The sequence below is a fragment of the Panulirus ornatus genome, chromosome 59 (assembly GCF_036320965.1).
Source record: "Panulirus ornatus isolate Po-2019 chromosome 59, ASM3632096v1, whole genome shotgun sequence".
Lineage (NCBI taxonomy): Eukaryota > Metazoa > Arthropoda > Malacostraca > Decapoda > Palinuridae > Panulirus > Panulirus ornatus.
The window spans coordinates 18,329,358-18,346,083 of record NC_092282.1 but is presented as its reverse complement, the minus strand read 5'-3'; the positions used below and the strand labels follow the sequence as shown (position 1 = coordinate 18,346,083).

The 16,726-nt window shown below is 42.0% G+C and overlaps 1 protein-coding gene across 1 annotated transcript in view; it reads right to left on the bottom strand.

Annotated features, from left to right (window-relative positions):
- Positions 1–16,726, bottom strand: part of LOC139767160 (uncharacterized) — a 1,522,454-nt gene that overhangs the window by 663,089 nt on the left and 842,639 nt on the right. The window contains 1 exon segment of the mRNA XM_071696189.1: positions 4,827–5,003. Coding sequence (XP_071552290.1) covers positions 4,827–5,003 — 177 coding nt within the window.

Below are 16,726 nucleotides of genomic sequence, written 5' to 3'. Positions count from 1 at the left end.
TGTTTTCCTGGCGCTGCTGCACTAAAGCAGGGGGTGGCGATGCTGTTTTCTTTGGGGTGTGTTGGCACCAGGAATGGATGAGGGCGAGCAAATATGAAAATGTACAAGTGTATATATGTCTGTGTATGTATATGTTGATAATGTATATGTACGTGTGTGGGTGTTTGTGTGTGTGTGTGTATATATATATATATATATACTTCCCACGTATTCCCTGCGTGTCGTAGAAGGCGACTAAAAGGGGAGGGAGCGGGGGGCTGGAAATCCTCCCCTCTCATTATTTTTTTTAATTTTCCAAAAGAAGGAATAGAGAAGGGGTTCCAGGTGAGGATATTCCCTTAAAGGCCCAGTTCTCTGTTCTTAACGCTACCTTGCTAACGCGGGAAATGGCGAATAGTTTGAAAGAAAGAAAATATATATATATATATATATATATATATATATATATATATATATATATATATATATGGAGCGGGTGGCTGGAAATCCTCCCCTCTCGTTTTTTTTCTTTTTTTTAATTTTCCAAAAGAAGGAACAGAGAAGGGGGCCAGGTGAAGATATTCCCTCAAAGGCCCAGTCCTCTGTTCTTAACGCAACCTCGCTAATGCGGGAAAGGGCGAATAGTATGAAAGAAAGAAAACGTGGGAGACAGCAGCAAAAAAAAAAAAAAAAAATATATATATATATATATATATATATATATATATATATATATATATATATATATATATATATATATGTGTGTGTGTGTGTGTGTTAGAAATCTTCCCCTCCTTGTATTTTCTAAGTTTCTAAAATGGGAAACAGAAGGAGTCACGCGGGGAGTGTTCATCCTCCTTGAAGGTTCAGATTGGGGTGTCTAAATGTGTGTGGATGTGACCAAGATGGGAAAAAAGGAGAGATAGGTAGTATGTTTGAGGAAAGGACCCTGGATAGTTTTGGCTCTGAGTGAAACGAAGCTCAAGGGTAAAGGGGAAGAGTGGTTTGGGAATGTTTTAGGAGTAAAGTCAAGGGTTATTGGGAGGACAAGAGCAAAGGAAGGAGTAGCAGTACTACTGAAACTGGAGTTGAGGGAGTATTTGATAGAGTGTAAAAAAGTAAACTCTAGATGATATGGGTAAAACTGAAAGTGGATGGAGAGAGATGGGTGATTATTGGTGCCTATGCACCTGGGCATGAGAAGAAAGACCATGAGAGGCAAGTGTTTTGGGAGCCACTGAGTGAGTGTGTTAGCAGCTTTGATGCTCAAGACCAGGTTATAGTGATGGGTGATTTGAATGCAAAGGTGAGTAATGTGGCAGTTGAGGAAATAATTGGTGCACATGGGGTGTTTAGTGTTGTAAATGGAAATGATGAAGAGCTTGTAGATTTGTGCTGAAAAGGGACTGGTGATTGGAAATACCTGGTTTAAAAAAGAGATATACATAAGTATACGTATGTAAGTAGGAGAGACGGCCAGAAGCGTTATTGGATTACATGTTAATTGATAGGTGCGTGAAAGAGAGACTTTTGCATGTTAATGTGCTGAGAGGTGCAACTGGAGGGATGTCTGATCATTATGTTGTGGAGGTGAAGGAGAAGATTTGTAGAGGTTTTCAGAAAAGAAGAAAGAATGTTAGGGTGAAGAGAGTGGTGAAAGTAAGTGAGCTTGGGAAGAAGAACTGTGTGAGGAAGTACAAAGAGAGACTGAGTGCAGAATGGAAAAAGGTGAGAGCAAAGGACGTAAGGGAAGTGGGGGAGGAATGGGATGTATTTAGGGAAGCAGTGATGGCTTGCGCAAAAGACGCTTGTGGTATGAGAGTAATGCGAGGTGGGCAGATTAAAAAGGATAGTGAGTGGTGGGATGAAGAAATAAGATTATTAGTGAAAGAGAAGAGAAAGGCATTTGGATGATTTTTACGAGGAAATAGCGCAAATAACTGGAAGATGTATAAAAGAAAGAGGTAGGACGTCAAGAGAAAGGTACAAAAGGTGAAAAAGGGGGCAAAGGAGAGTTGGGGTGAGAGAGTATTATTAAATTTTAGGGAGAATGAAAAGATGTTATGGAAGGAGGTAAATAAAGTGTGAAAGCCAAGAGAACAAATGGGAACATTGGTGAAGGGGGGTAATGGGGAGGTAAAAATTAGTGGTGATGTGAGGAGATGGTGTGAGTATTCTGAAGGTTTGTTGAATGTGTTAGATCATAGAGCGGTAGATACAAGGTGTTTTAGTCGAGGTGGTATGTGAAGTGAGAGGGTCAGGGAAAACGATCTGGTAAATAGAGAAGAGGTAGTAAAAGATTTGCGGAAGATGAAAGCTGGCAAGGTGGCGGGTTTGAATGGTATTACAATGGAATTTATTGAAAAAAGGGGGGTGACTGTGTTGTTGACTGGTTGGTGAGGATATTCAATGTCTGTATGGCTCATGGTGAAGTGCCTGAGGATTAGCGGAATGCATGCGTACTGCAATTGTACAAAGGCAAAGGGGATAAAGGTGAGTGCTCAAATTACAGAGGTATAAGTTTGTTGAGTATTCCTTGGAAATTATATGGGATGGTATTGATTGAGAGGGTGAAGGCATGTACAGAGCATCAGACTGGGGAAAAGCAGTGTAGTTTCAGAAGTGGTAGTGGACGTGTGGATCAGGTGTTTGTTTTGAAGAATGTATGTAAGAAATACTTAGAAAGGCAGATGGATTTGTATGTAGCATTTATGGATATCGAGAAGGCATATGATAGAGTTGATAGAGATGCTCTGTGGAAGGTAGTAAGAGTATATGGTGTGGGAGGCAAGTTTCTAGAAGCAGTGAAAAGTTTTTATCGAGGATGTAAGGCATGTGTACGAGTAGGAAGAGAGGAAAGTGACTGGTTCTCAGTGAATGTCGGTTTGTGTTATTATCGAGGATGTAAGGCATGTGTACGAGTAGGAAGAGAGGAAAGTGACTGGTTCTCAGTCAATGTCGGTTTGTGGCAGGGGTGCATAATGTCTCCATGCTTGTGAAATTGCTTATGGGTGGGGTTGTTAGGGAGGTGAATTCAAGAGTTTTTGAGAGAGGAGTAAGTATGCAGTCTGTTGTGGATGAGAGGGGCTGGGAATTGAGTCAGCTTTTGTTCGCTGATAAGACAGAGTGGGGGGCTGATTCAGGTGAGAAGCTGAAGAAGCTGGTGACTGAGTTTGGTAAAGTGTGTGAAAGAAGAAAGCTGAGAGTAAATGTGAAAAAGAGCAAGGTTATTAGGGAAAGTAGGATTGAGGGACAAGTCAACTGGGAGGTAAGTTTGAATGGAGAAAATCTGGAGGAAGTGAAGAGTTTTAGATATCTAGGAGTGGATTTGGCAGTGGATGGAACCATGGAAGCGGAAGTGAGTCACAGGGTTGGAGAGGGGGCGAAAGTTCTGTGAGCGTTGAACAATGTGTGGAAGGCGAAACCATTATCTCAGAATGCAAAAATGGGTATATATGAAGGAATAGTGGTTCCAACTATGTTATATGGTTGTGATGCATGGGCTATAGATAGGGTTGTGTGGAGGAGGGTGGATGTTCTGGAAATGAGATGTTTGAGGATAATATGTGATGTGAGGTGTTTTGATCAAGTATGGATCAAAAGGGTAAGAGTGATGTGCAGTAATAAAAAGAGTGTGGTTGAGAGAGCAGAAGAGGCTGTATTGAAATGGTTTGGTCACATGGAGAGAATGAGTAAGGAAATATTGACAAAGAGGATATATGTGTCCGAGGTAGAGGGAACAAGAAGTGGGAGACCAAATTGGAGGTGGAAGGATGGAGTGAAAAAGATTTTGAGCAATCGGGGCCTGAACATGCAGGAGGGTGAAAGGCGTGCAAGGAATAGAGTGAATTGGAACGATGTGGTATACCAGGGTTGACATGCTGTCAATGGAATTGAACCAGGGCATGTGAAGTGTCTGGGGTAAACCATGGAAGTTTTGTGGGGCCTAGATGTGGAAAGGGAGCTGTGGTTTCGGTGCATTATATATGACAGCTAGAGACTGAGTGTGAATGAATGTGGCCTTTGTTGTCTTTTCCTAGCACTACCTCATGTGTTGCAGGGGAGGGGGTTCTCATTTCATGTGTGGTGGGGTGGCGACGGGGATGAATAAAGGCAGCAAGTATGAATTATGTACATGTGTACATATGTCTGTGTAGGTATATATGTGAATATGTTAAAATGTATAGGTATGTGTATGTGCGTGTGTGGATGTGTATGTATATACATGTGAATGTAGGTAGGTTGGTCCATTCTTTCGTCTGTTTCCTTGCGCTACCTAGCTAATGCGGGGGACAGCATCAAAGTATAATAATAAGATATGTGTATATAAGTGGTTGGGCCATTCTTCATCTGTTTCCTTGCACTACCTCACAGATGTGGAAAAGAGCAATTAAATATAATAAAATATATAAAATTCTATTCTTGAACCATCCCCTTCAGATTTGTCTCTGCCATAAGGGTATAATATTATTTTGGCTACTGTCTCCATAAGCTGTCCGCATATGTACCTTCCCTCATGACTTGGACCGAGGCATGTGTGTATCTGCTGCTTCACATGAGTTCTGTGCAGTGACTAACCACTCCAGTACTGACCATATTGATACTCCTCCTTCCCTTACACAGCTAAACTGTGGTCTACAAATATCTGAATAGCCATAATAATTTATAACCTCACTTTTTCTCAGTTTATTTCCTTAACTTAAAATGAGATATTATTGGGGCAAATTTTGCCAATGACATGTTAACAAAAAAGTATAAATAACCACACATTGAATGTCATGCCATATGAATGGTTACACAGATCTCATGTTAAAAAAGCAAATTGAAAAGCCAAAACCCAATATCACCTTCTCAAGAGCCTCCCTCAGGTCAGTCTCCTGACGTACAGAGTGAGCCAATTTAGCTTCCAACTCTGTGCGCTGTCTCTCCATTCCTCGGATATGATCCCGGAGATCATCCTTTTCTTGATCCAGCCGCTCCTCTGCTGCCCGGACCTTTCCCAAAGATTCCGACAAAATAGTAACCTGGAAATACAGTATATTCATAAAATCAGGCAATGGGAAGATCTAACTTAAATATATAATTTTCTTTATTCATCATTCATACTACTCAGATTATTACTATCTTTCTAAATATTTCACATGACTCACCAAGATAATCCATCTTAATTTCAAATCTAGTAAAGTAACAGGAAGAAATACCCTAAGGAGAAATAGTGCTTATTCATCTCAGATTACTTTTCAATTATGGAAGAATTTACTGTTTCATGTTTACCTGTCTCTTACAAGAAGATACTTTTTCATGTTTGCAAACATGATGCATAAAAGAAACAAAAAAAATATCTTTTATATAGTCTGAAAATTTATAAAACAACTTTTCTTGGTATAACAAAAAGGATAAATATGAAATAACAATTCTCAGATAAAAACAATATTTTCCTGCATCCACACCATGCACCCTCTACTGCATTCAAAGTTGTGTCCATAGAAAACTCTGAGATTTCTTTTACAAGATATTCAGAAATGTAAGTTTACTGATATCTATTTTCTAAAAGTTGTGCATACATATGCTATTCTTAATTCTATGCTTTCAATATAAAGAATAATGTTCTATATCCTTTTCAAATCAGTAGCAGCAAAGATGTGTGACAAAATTTTTTTTTTTTTTTTTTTTTTATACTTTGTCGCTGTCTCCAGCGTTTGCGAGGTAGCGCAAGGAAACAGACGAAAGAAATGGCCCAACCCCCCCCCCCCATACACATGTATATACATACGTCCACACACGCAAATATACATACCTACACAGCTTTCCATGGTTTACCCCAGACGCTTCACATGCCTTGATTCAATCCACTGACAGCACGTCAACCCCGGTATACCACATCGCTCCAATTCACTCTATTCCTTGCCCTCCTTTCACCCTCCTGCATGTTCAGGCCCCGATCACACAAAATCTTTTTCACTCCATCTTTCCACCTCCAATTTGGTCTCCCTCTTCTCCTCGTTCCCTCCACCTCCGACACATATATCCTCTTGGTCAATCTTTCCTCACTCATTCTCTCCATGTGCCCAAACCACTTTAAAACACCCTCTTCTGCTCTCTCAATCACGCTCTTTTTATTTCCACACATCTCTCTTACCCTTACGTTACTCACTCGATCAAACCACCTCACACCACACATTGTCCTCAAACATCTCATTTCCAGCACATCCATCCTCCTGCGCACAACTCTATCCATAGCCCACGCCTCGCAACCATACAACATTGTTGGAACCACTATTCCTTCAAACATACCCATTTTTGCTTTCCGAGATAATGTTCTCGACTTCCACACATTCTTCAAGGCCCCCAGAATTTTCGCCCCCTCCCCCACCCTATGATCCACTTCCGCTTCCATGGTTCCATCCGCTGCCAGATCCACTCCCAGATATCTAAAACACTTCAATTCCTCCAGTTTTTCTCCATTCAAACTCATATATATATATATATTTCATTTTTTTTTTTTTTATACTTTGTCGCTGTCTCCCGCGTTTGCGAGGTAGCGCAAGGAAACAGACGAAAGAAATGGCCCAACCCCCCCCATACACATGTACATACACACGTCCACACACGCAAATATACATACCTACACAGCTTTCCATGGTTTACCCCAGACGCTTCACATGCCTTGATTCAATCCACTGACAGCACGTCAACCCCTGTATACCACATCGCTCCAATTCACTCTATTCCTTGCCCTCCTTTCACCCTCCTGCATGTTCAGGCCCCGATCACACAAAATCTTTTTCACTCCATCTTTCCACCTCCAATTTGGTCTCCCTCTTCTCCTCGTTCCCTCCACCTCCGACACATATATCCTCTTGGTCAATCTTTCCTCACTCATTCTCTCCATGTGCCCAAACCACTTTAAAACACCCTCTTCTGCTCTCTCAACCACGCTCTTTTTATTTCCACACATCTCTCTTACCCTTACGTTACTTACTCGATCAAACAACCTCACACCACACATTTTCCTCAAACATCTCATTTCCAGCACGTCCATCCTCCTGCGCACAACTCTATCCATAGCCCACGCCTCGCAACCATACAACATTGTTGGAACCACTATTCCTTAAAACATACCCATTTTTGCTTTCCGAGATAATGTTCTCGACTTCCACACATTTTTCAAGGCTCCCAAAATTTTCGCCCCCTCCCCCACCCTATGATCCACTTCTGCTTCCATGGTTCCATCCGCTGACAGATCCACTCCCAGATATCTAAAACACTTCACTTCCTCCAGTTTTTCTCCATTCAAACTCACCTCCCAATTGACTTGACCCTCAACCCTACTGTACCTAATAACCTTGCTCTTATTCACATTTACTCTTAACTTTCTTCTTCCACACACTTTACCAAACTCAGTCACCAGCTTCTGCAGTTTCTCACATGAATCAGCCACCAGCGCTGTATCATCAGCGAACAACAACTGACTCACTTCCCAAGCTCTCTCATCCCCAACAGACTTCATACTTGCCCCTCTTTCCAAAACTCTTGCATTTACCTCCCTAACAACCCCATCCATAAACAAATTAAACAACCATGGAGACATCACACACCCCTGCCGCAAACCTACATTCACTGAGAACCAATCACTTTCCTCTCTTCCTACACGTACACATGCCTTACATCCTCGATAAAAACTTTTCACTGCTTCTAACAACTTGCCTCCCACACCATATATTCTTAATACCTTCCACAGAGCATCTCTATCAACTCTATCATATGCCTTCTCCAGATCCATAAATGCTACATACAAATCCATTTGCTTTTCTAAGTATTTCTCACATACATTCTTCAAAGCAAACACCTGATCCACACATCCTCTACCACTTCTGAAACCGCACTGCTCTTCCCCAATCTGATGCTCTGTACATGCCTTCACCCTCTCAATCAATACCCTCCCATATAATTTACCAGGAATACTCAACAAACTTATACCTCTGTAATTTGAGCACTCACTCTTATCCCCTTTGCCTTTGTACAATGGCACTATGCACGCATTCCGCCAATCCTCAGGCACCTCACCATGAGTCATACATACATTAAATAACCTTACCAACCAGTCAACAATACAGTCACCCCCTTTTTTAATAAATTCCACTGCAATACCATCCAAACCTGCTGCCTTGCTGGCTTCCATCTTCCGCAAAGCTTTTACTACCTCTTCTCTGTTTACCAAATCATTTTCCCTAACCCTCTCACTTTGCACACCACCTCGACCAAAACACCCTATATCTGCCACTCTGTCATCAGACACATTCAACAAACCTTCAAAATACTCATTCCATCTCCTTCTCACATCACCACTACTTGTTATCACCTCCCCATTTATGCCCTTCACTGAAGTTCCCATTTGCTCCCTTGTCTTACGCACCCTATTTACCTCCTTCCAGAACATCTTTTTATTCTCCCTAAAATTTACTGATAGTCTCTCACCCCAACTCTCATTTGCCCTTTTTTTCACCTCTTGCACCTTTCTCTTGACCTCCTGTCTCTTTCTTTTATACTTCTCCCACTCAATTGCATTTTTTCCCTGCAAAAATCGTCCAAATGCCTCTCTCTTCTCTTTCACTAATACTCTTACTTCTTCATCCCACCACTCACTACCCTTTCTAAACAGCCCACCTCCCACTCTTCTCATGCCACAAGCATCTTTTGCGCAATCCATCACTGATTCCCTAAATACATCCCATTCCTCCCCCACTCCCCTTACTTCCATTGTTCTCACCTTTTTCCATTCTCTACACAGTCTCTCCTGGTACTTCCCCACACAGGTCTCCTTCCCAAGCTCACTTACTCTCACCACCTTCTTCACCCCAACATTCACTCCTCTTTTCTGAAAACCCATACTAATCTTCACCTTAGCCTCCACAAGATAATGATCAGACATCCCTCCAGTTGCACCTCTCAGCACATTAACATCCAAAAGTCTCTCTTTCGCACGCCTGTCAATTAACACGTAATCCAATAACGCTCTCTGGCCATCTCTCCTACTTACATAAGTATACTTATGTATATCTCGCTTTTTAAACCAGGTATTCCCAATCATCAGTCCTTTTTCAGCACATAAATCTACAAGCTCTTCACCATTTCCATTTACAACACTGAACACCCCATGCATACCAATTATTCCCTCAACTGCCACATTACTCACCTTTGCATTCAAATCACCCATCACTATAACCCGGTCTCGTGCATCAAAACCGCTAACACACTCATTCAGCTGCTCCCAAAACACTTGCCTCTCATGAAAATATGATCTTAAAAAAGTTAAACACTAAAAGTAAAAGGTATATCAGATTGATATTTACAAAGTATAAACATAATAAAACCATCTATGAAATAAAAAAAAAGTGAACATTTACCCTTATTTAGAAAAGGAAAAAATGTCCTATAATAGTCACTAATGTGTTATACATTACACCTCCACCTTCCTTGTTCCTTTTTCTAAGCCAAAATCCAACCTTCCCAAGCCAAAACTTATGACAGCTTTTATTCTAGAATGCCTAATAGGCCACTGAGGAAGAACTTATTCTGAGATGTATGTACAGCATATCTGGGTAAAATATCCTCCTCCTGCTCAAAAGATTTTAGATGGCCAAAACTAAAAGTGCAGGCATTAGTTGGCATGGGACACCAAGAGAGTCCTATAAAAACTTGTGTTGGACAGTGGGAATCAAATGTGATGTTGGGATTTAAATAACTCTGTTAAGTACTAGCACCTGATCAGGTGAATTTTCTCCACAAAAAATGTTGTGCCATATGTATAAAAAAAAAATCACATTAAACAAAATTGTATAAACTCATACTGAAACACGATTTCACCTTCATACTATCATCAGGGACTACCGTGATCATCATATCTTCATATCTATCAATCTATCTATCTAATGCAGGAGACAGCAACAAAGCAAAAAAAAAAAAAAAATATATATATGTGAATAAGAGTAAGGTTATTAGGTACAGTAGAGCTGAAGGACAAGTCAATTGGGAGTTAAGTTTGAATGGATAAAAACTGGAGGAAGTGAAGTGTTGCAGATCTGGGAGTGAATTTGGCAGCGGATGGAACCATGGAAGCGGAAGTGAATCATAGGGTGAGGGAGGGGGCAAAAGTTCTGGGAGCATTGAAAAATGTGTGGAAGTCGAGAACATTATCTCCGAAAGCAAAAATGGGTATGTTTGAAGGAATAGTGGTTCCAACAATGTTATATGGTTGCGAGGCGTGGGCTATAGATAGAGTTGTGTGGAGGAGGGTGGATGTGCTGGAAATGAGATGTTTGAGGACAATATGTGGTGTGAGGTTGTTTGATCGAGTAAGTAATGAAAGGGTAAGAGAGATGTGCGGTAATAAAAAGTGTGTGGTTGAGAGAGCAGAAGAGGGTGTTTTGAAATGGTTTGGTTACAAGGAGAGAATGAGTGAGGAAAGATTGACAAAGAAGATATATGTGTCAGAGGTGGAGGGAACAAGGAGAAGTGGGAGACCAAAATGGAGGTGGAAAGATGGAGTGAAAAACATTTTGAGAGTTCGAGGCCTGAACATGCATTTCCGCCGGTGTCCCAGGTTCGACCCTGGCTGTTGAAGGTTTGTATGTTCTATGAAGGTGCGCGTTCCTATGCACTTTGTTTGTATTCATATACCTCTGCGTTGTACAATTAGGTTCAGTAAAATGCTATCTGCTGGCTATGTGTGCCTGTTAGGAAATGACCGGTGTAGACCCCGGTGCTCACCAACATGAGATGAAGGGTATTCGAGTACACAGAATTCGAAGTTATTTCCTATTAGCCAGGCCCATAGCCTAGCGGTAGCATTTCTGCCTTTTACACAGGGGTCCCGGGTTCGAGCCTGGCTGTTGGAGGTTTGTATGTTCTATGAAGGTGCGCGTTCCTATGCACTTTGTTCGTATTCATATACCTCCGCATTGTACAGTTAGGTTCAGTAAAATGTTATCTGATGGCTAGGTGCACCTGTTGGGAAATGACCGGTGTAGACCCCGTTCCTCACCAACATGAGATGAAGGGTATTCAAGTACATAGTATTCGAATACTTATTTCCTATTAGACAGGCCCATAGCCTAGCGGTAGTATTTCTGCCTGTTACACAGGGGTCCCGTGTTCGATCCTGGCTTGGAAGTTTGTATGTTCTATGAAGGTGCACGTTCCTATGAACTTTGTTCGTATTCATACACCTCCGCGTTGTACAGTTAGGTTTGGTAAAATGCTATCTGCTGGCCATGTGCGCCTGTTGGGAAATGATTGGTGTAGACACCGTTGCTCATCAACATGAGACGAAGGGTATTTGAGTACATAGTATTCGAAGTTATTTCCTATTAGCCAGGCCCCTAGCCTAGCAGTAGCATTTCCGCCTGTTACACAGGGGTCCCGGGTTTGATCTTGGCTGTTGAAGGTTTGTATGTTCTATGAAGGCGCGCATTCCTATGCACTTTGTTCGTATTGATATACCTCCACGTTGGACAGTTAGGTTTGGTAAAATGCTATCTGCTAGCTATGTGCGCCTGTTGGGAAACAACTGGTGTAGACCCCATTCCTCACCAACGTGAGGCAAAGGGTATTCATGTACATAGTATTCGAATAGTTATTTCCTATTAGCCAGGCCCATAGCCTATCGGTAGCATTTCCGCCTGTAACACAGGGGTCCTGGGTTCGAGCCTGGCTGTTGGAGGTGTGTATGTTCTATGAAGGTGCGCGTTCCTATGCACTTTGTTCGTATTCATATACCTCCGTGTTGTAGTTAGGTTCGGTAAAATGCTATCTGATGGCTATGTACGCCTGTTGGGAAATGACCGGTGTAGACCCCGTTCATCACCAATGTGAGATGAACGGTATTCGAGTCCACAGTATTTGAGGTTATTTCCTATTAGCCAGGTCCATAGCCTAGCGGTAGCATTTCTGCATGCTACACGGGTCCCGAGTTCAATCTTGGCTGTTGGAAGTTTGTATGTTCTATGAAGGTGTGCGTTCCTATGCACATTGTTCATATTCATATATCTCCGCATGGTACAGTTAGGTTTGGTAAAATGCAATCTACTGGCTATGTGCGCCTCTTGGGAAATGACGGGTGTAGACCCTCTTGCTCACTAATGTGAGACGAAGGGTATTCGAGTACATAATATTCGAATAGTTATTTCCTATTAGCAAGCCCATAGCCTAGAGGGAGCATTTTCGCCTCTTACACAAGGGTCCCGGGTTCGATCCTTGCTATTGTAGCTTTGTGTGTGTATATATATATATATATATATATATATATATATATATATATATATATATATATATACATATAACTTTTTTTGATGCTGTCTCCCGCGTTTGCGAGGTAGCGCAAGGAAACAGACGAAAGAAATGGCCCAACCCACCCCCATACACATGTATATACATACGTCCACACACGCAAATATACATACCTACACAGCTTTCCATGGTTTACCCCAGACGCTTCACATGCCCTGATTCAATCCACTGACAGCACGTCAACCCCGGTATACCACATCGATCCAATTCACTCTATTCCTTGCCCTCCTTTCACCCTCCTGCATGTTCAGGCCCCGATCACACAAAATCTTTTTCACTCCATCTTTCCACCTCCAATTTGGTCTCCCACTTCTCGTTCCCTCCACCTCCGACACATATATCCTCTTGGTCAATCTCTCCTCAATCATTCTCTCCATGTGCCCAAACCATTTCAAAACACCCTCTTCTGCTCTCTCAACCACGCTCTTTTTATTTCCACACATCTCTCTTACCCTTACGTTACTTACTCGATCAAACCACCTCACACCACACACTGTCCTTAAACATCTCATTTCCAGCACATCCATCCTTCTGCGCACAACTCTATCCATAGCCCACGCCTCGCAACCATACAACATTGTTTGAACCACTATTCCTTCAAACATACCCATTTTTGCTTTCCGAGATAATGTTCTCGACTTCCACACATTCTTCAAGGCTCCCAGGATTTTCGCCCCCTCCCCCACCCTATGAAAACAATGGAAGTAAGGGGAGTGGGGGAGGAATGGGATGTATTTAGGGAATCAGTGATGGATTGCGCAAAAGATGCTTGTGGCATGAGAAGAGTGGGAGGTGGGTTGATTAGAAAGGGTAGTGAGTGGTGGGATGAAGAAGTAAGAGTATTAGTGAAAGAGAAAAGAGAGGCATTTGGACGATTTTTGCAGGGAAAAAATGAAATTGAGTGGGAGATGTATAAAAGAAAGAGACAGGAGGTCAAGAGAAAGGTGTAAGAGGTGAAAAAAAGGGCAAATGAGAATTGGGGTGAGAGAGTATCATTAAATTTTAGGGAGAATAAAAAGATGTTCTGGAAGGAGGTAAATAAAGTGCGTAAGACAAGGGAGCAAATGGGAACTTCAGTGAAGGGCGCAAATGGGGAGGTGATAACAATTAGTGGTGATGTGAGAAGGAGATGGAGTGAGTATTTTGAAGGTTTGTTGAATGTGTTTGATGACAGAGTGGCAGACATAGGGTGTTTTGGTCGAGGTGGTGTGCAAAGTGGGAGGGTTAGGGAAAATGATTTGGTAAACAGAGAAGAGGTAGTAAAAGCTTTGCGGAAGATGAAAGCCGGCAAGGCAGCAGGTTTGGATGGTATTGCAGTGGAATTTATTAAAAAAAGGGGGTGACTGTATTGTTGACTGGTTGGTAAGGTTATTTAATGTATGTATGACTCATGGTGAGGTGCCTGAGGATTGGCAGAATGCATGCATAGTGCCATTGTACAAAGGCAAAGGGGATAAGAGTGAGTGCTCAAATTACAGAGGTATAAGTCTGTTGAGTATTCCTGGTAAATTATATGGGAGGATATTGATTGAGAGGGTGAAGGCATGTACAGAGCATCAGATTGGGGAAGAGCAGTGTGGTTTCAGAAGTGGTAGAGGATGTGTGGATCAGGTGTTTGCTTTGAAGAATGTATGTGAGAAATACTTAGAAAAGCAAATGGATTTGTATGTAGCATTTATGGATCTGGAGAAGGCATATGATAGAGTTGATAGAGATGCTCTGTGGAAGGTATTAAGAATATATGGTGTGGGAGGCAAGTTGTTAGAAGCAGTGAAAAGTTTTTATCGAGGATGTAAGGCATGTGTACGTGTAGGAAGAGAGGAAAGTGATTGGTTCTCAGTGAATGTAGGTTTGCAGCAGGGGTGTGTGATGTCTCCATGGTTGTTTAATTTGTTTATGGATGGGGTTGTTAGGGAGGTGAATGCAAGAGTTTTGGAAAGAGGGGCAAGTATGAAGTCTGTTGGGGATGAGAGAGCTTGGGAAGTGAGTCATTTGTTGTTCGCTGATGATACAGCGCTGGTGGCTGATTCATGTGAGAAACTGCAGAAGCTGGTGACTGAGTTTGGTAAAGTGTGTGAAAGAAGAAAGTTAAGAGTAAATGTGAATAAGAGCAAGGTTATTAGGTACAGTAGGGTTGAGGGTCAAGTCAATTGGGAGGTGAGTTTGAATGGAGAAAAACTGGAGGAAGTGAAGTGTTTTAGATATCTGGGAGTGGATCTGGCAGCGGATGGAACCATGGAAGCGGAAGTGGATCATAGGGTGGGGGAGGGGGCGAAAATTCTGGGAGCCTTGAAGAATGTGTGGACGTCGAGAACATTATCTCGGAAAGCAAAAATGGGTATGTTTGAAGGAATAGTGGTTCCAACATTGTTGTATGGTTGCGAGGCGTGGGCTATGGATAGAGTTGTGCGCAGGAGGATGGATGTGCTGGAAATGAGATGTTTGAGGACAATGTGTGGTGTGAGGTGGTTTGATCGAGTAAGTAACGTAAGGGTAAGAGAGATGTGTGGAGATAAAAAGAGCGTGGTTGAGAGAGCAGAAGAGGGTGTTTTGAAATGGTTCGGGCACATGGAGAGAATGAGTGAGGAAAGATTGACCAAGAGAATATATGTGTCGGAGGTGGAGGGAACGAGGAGAAGAGGGAGACCAAATTGGAGGTGGAAAGATGGCGTGAAAAAGATTTTGTGTGATCGGGGCCTGAACATGCAGGAGGGTGAAAGGAGGGCAAGGAATAGAGTGAATTGGAGCGATGTGGTATACCGGGGTTGACGTGCTGTCACTGATTGAATCAAGGCATGTGAAGCGTCTGGGGTAAACCATGGAAAGCTGTGTAGGTATGTATATTTGCGTGTGTGGACGTATGTATATACATGTGTATGGGGGTGGGTTGGGCCATTTCTTTCGTCTGTTTCCTTGCGTTACCTCGCAAACGCGGGAGACAGCGACAAAGCAAAAAAAAAAAAATATATATATATATATATATATATATATATATATATATATATATATATATATATATATATATATATATATATATATATATTATCCCTGGGGATAGGGGAGAAAGAATACTTCCCACATATTCCCTGCTTGTCGTAGAAGGCGACTAAAAGGGGAGGGAGCGGGGGGCTGGAAATCCTCCCCTCTCAATTTTTTTTAATTTTCCAAAAGAAGGAACAGAGAAGGAAGCCAGGTGAGGATATTCCCTCAGTGGCCCAGTTCTCTGTTCTTAACGCTACCTTGCTAACGCGGGAAATGGCGAATAGTTTAAAAATATATATATATATATATATATATATATATATATATATATATATATATATATATATATATATATTTTTTTTTTTATACTTTGTCGCTGTCTCCCGCGTTTGCGAGGTAGCGCAAGGAAACAGACAAAAGAAATGGCCCAACCCCCCCCATACACATGTATATACATACGTCCACACACGCAAATATACATACCTACACAGCTTTCCATGGTTTACCATAGACGCTTCACATGCCCTGCTTCAATCCACTGACAGCACGTCAACCCCGGTATACCACATCGCTCCAACTTACTCTATTCCTTGCCCTCCTTTCACCCTCCTGCATGTTCAGGCCCCGATCACACAAAATCTTTTTCACTCCATCTTTCCACCTCCAATTTGGTCTCCCTCTTCTCCTTGTTCCCTCCACCTCCGACACATATATCCTCTTGGTCAATCTTTCCTCACTCATCCTCTCCATGTGCCCAAACCACTTCAAAACACCCTCTTCTGCTCTCTCAACCACGCTCTTTTTATTTCCACACATCTCTCTTACCCTTACGTTACTCACTCGATCAAACCACCTCACACCACACATTGTCCTCAAACATCTCATTTCCAGCACATCCATCCTCCTGCGCACAACTCTATCCATAGCCCACGCCTATGTATATATATATATATATATATATATATATATATATATATATATATATATATATATATTTTTTTTTTTTTTTTTTTTTTTTTTTTTTATACTTTGTCGCTGTCTCCCGCGTTTGCGAGGTAGCGCAAGGAAACAGACGAAAGAAATGGCCCAACCCCCCCCCCATACACATGTACATACACACGTCCACACACACAAATATACATACCTACACAGCTTTCCATGGTTTACCCCAGACGCTTCACATGCCTTGATTCAATCCACTGACAGCACGTCAACCCCTGTATACCACATGACTCCAATTCACTCTATTCCTTGCCCTCCTTTCACCCTCCTGCATGTTCAGGCCCCGATCACACAAAATCTTTTTCACTCCATCTTTCCACTTCCAATTTGGTCTCCCTCTTCTCCTCGTTCCCTCCACCTCCGACACATATATCCTCTTGGTCAATCTCTCCTCACTCATTCTCTCCATGTGCCC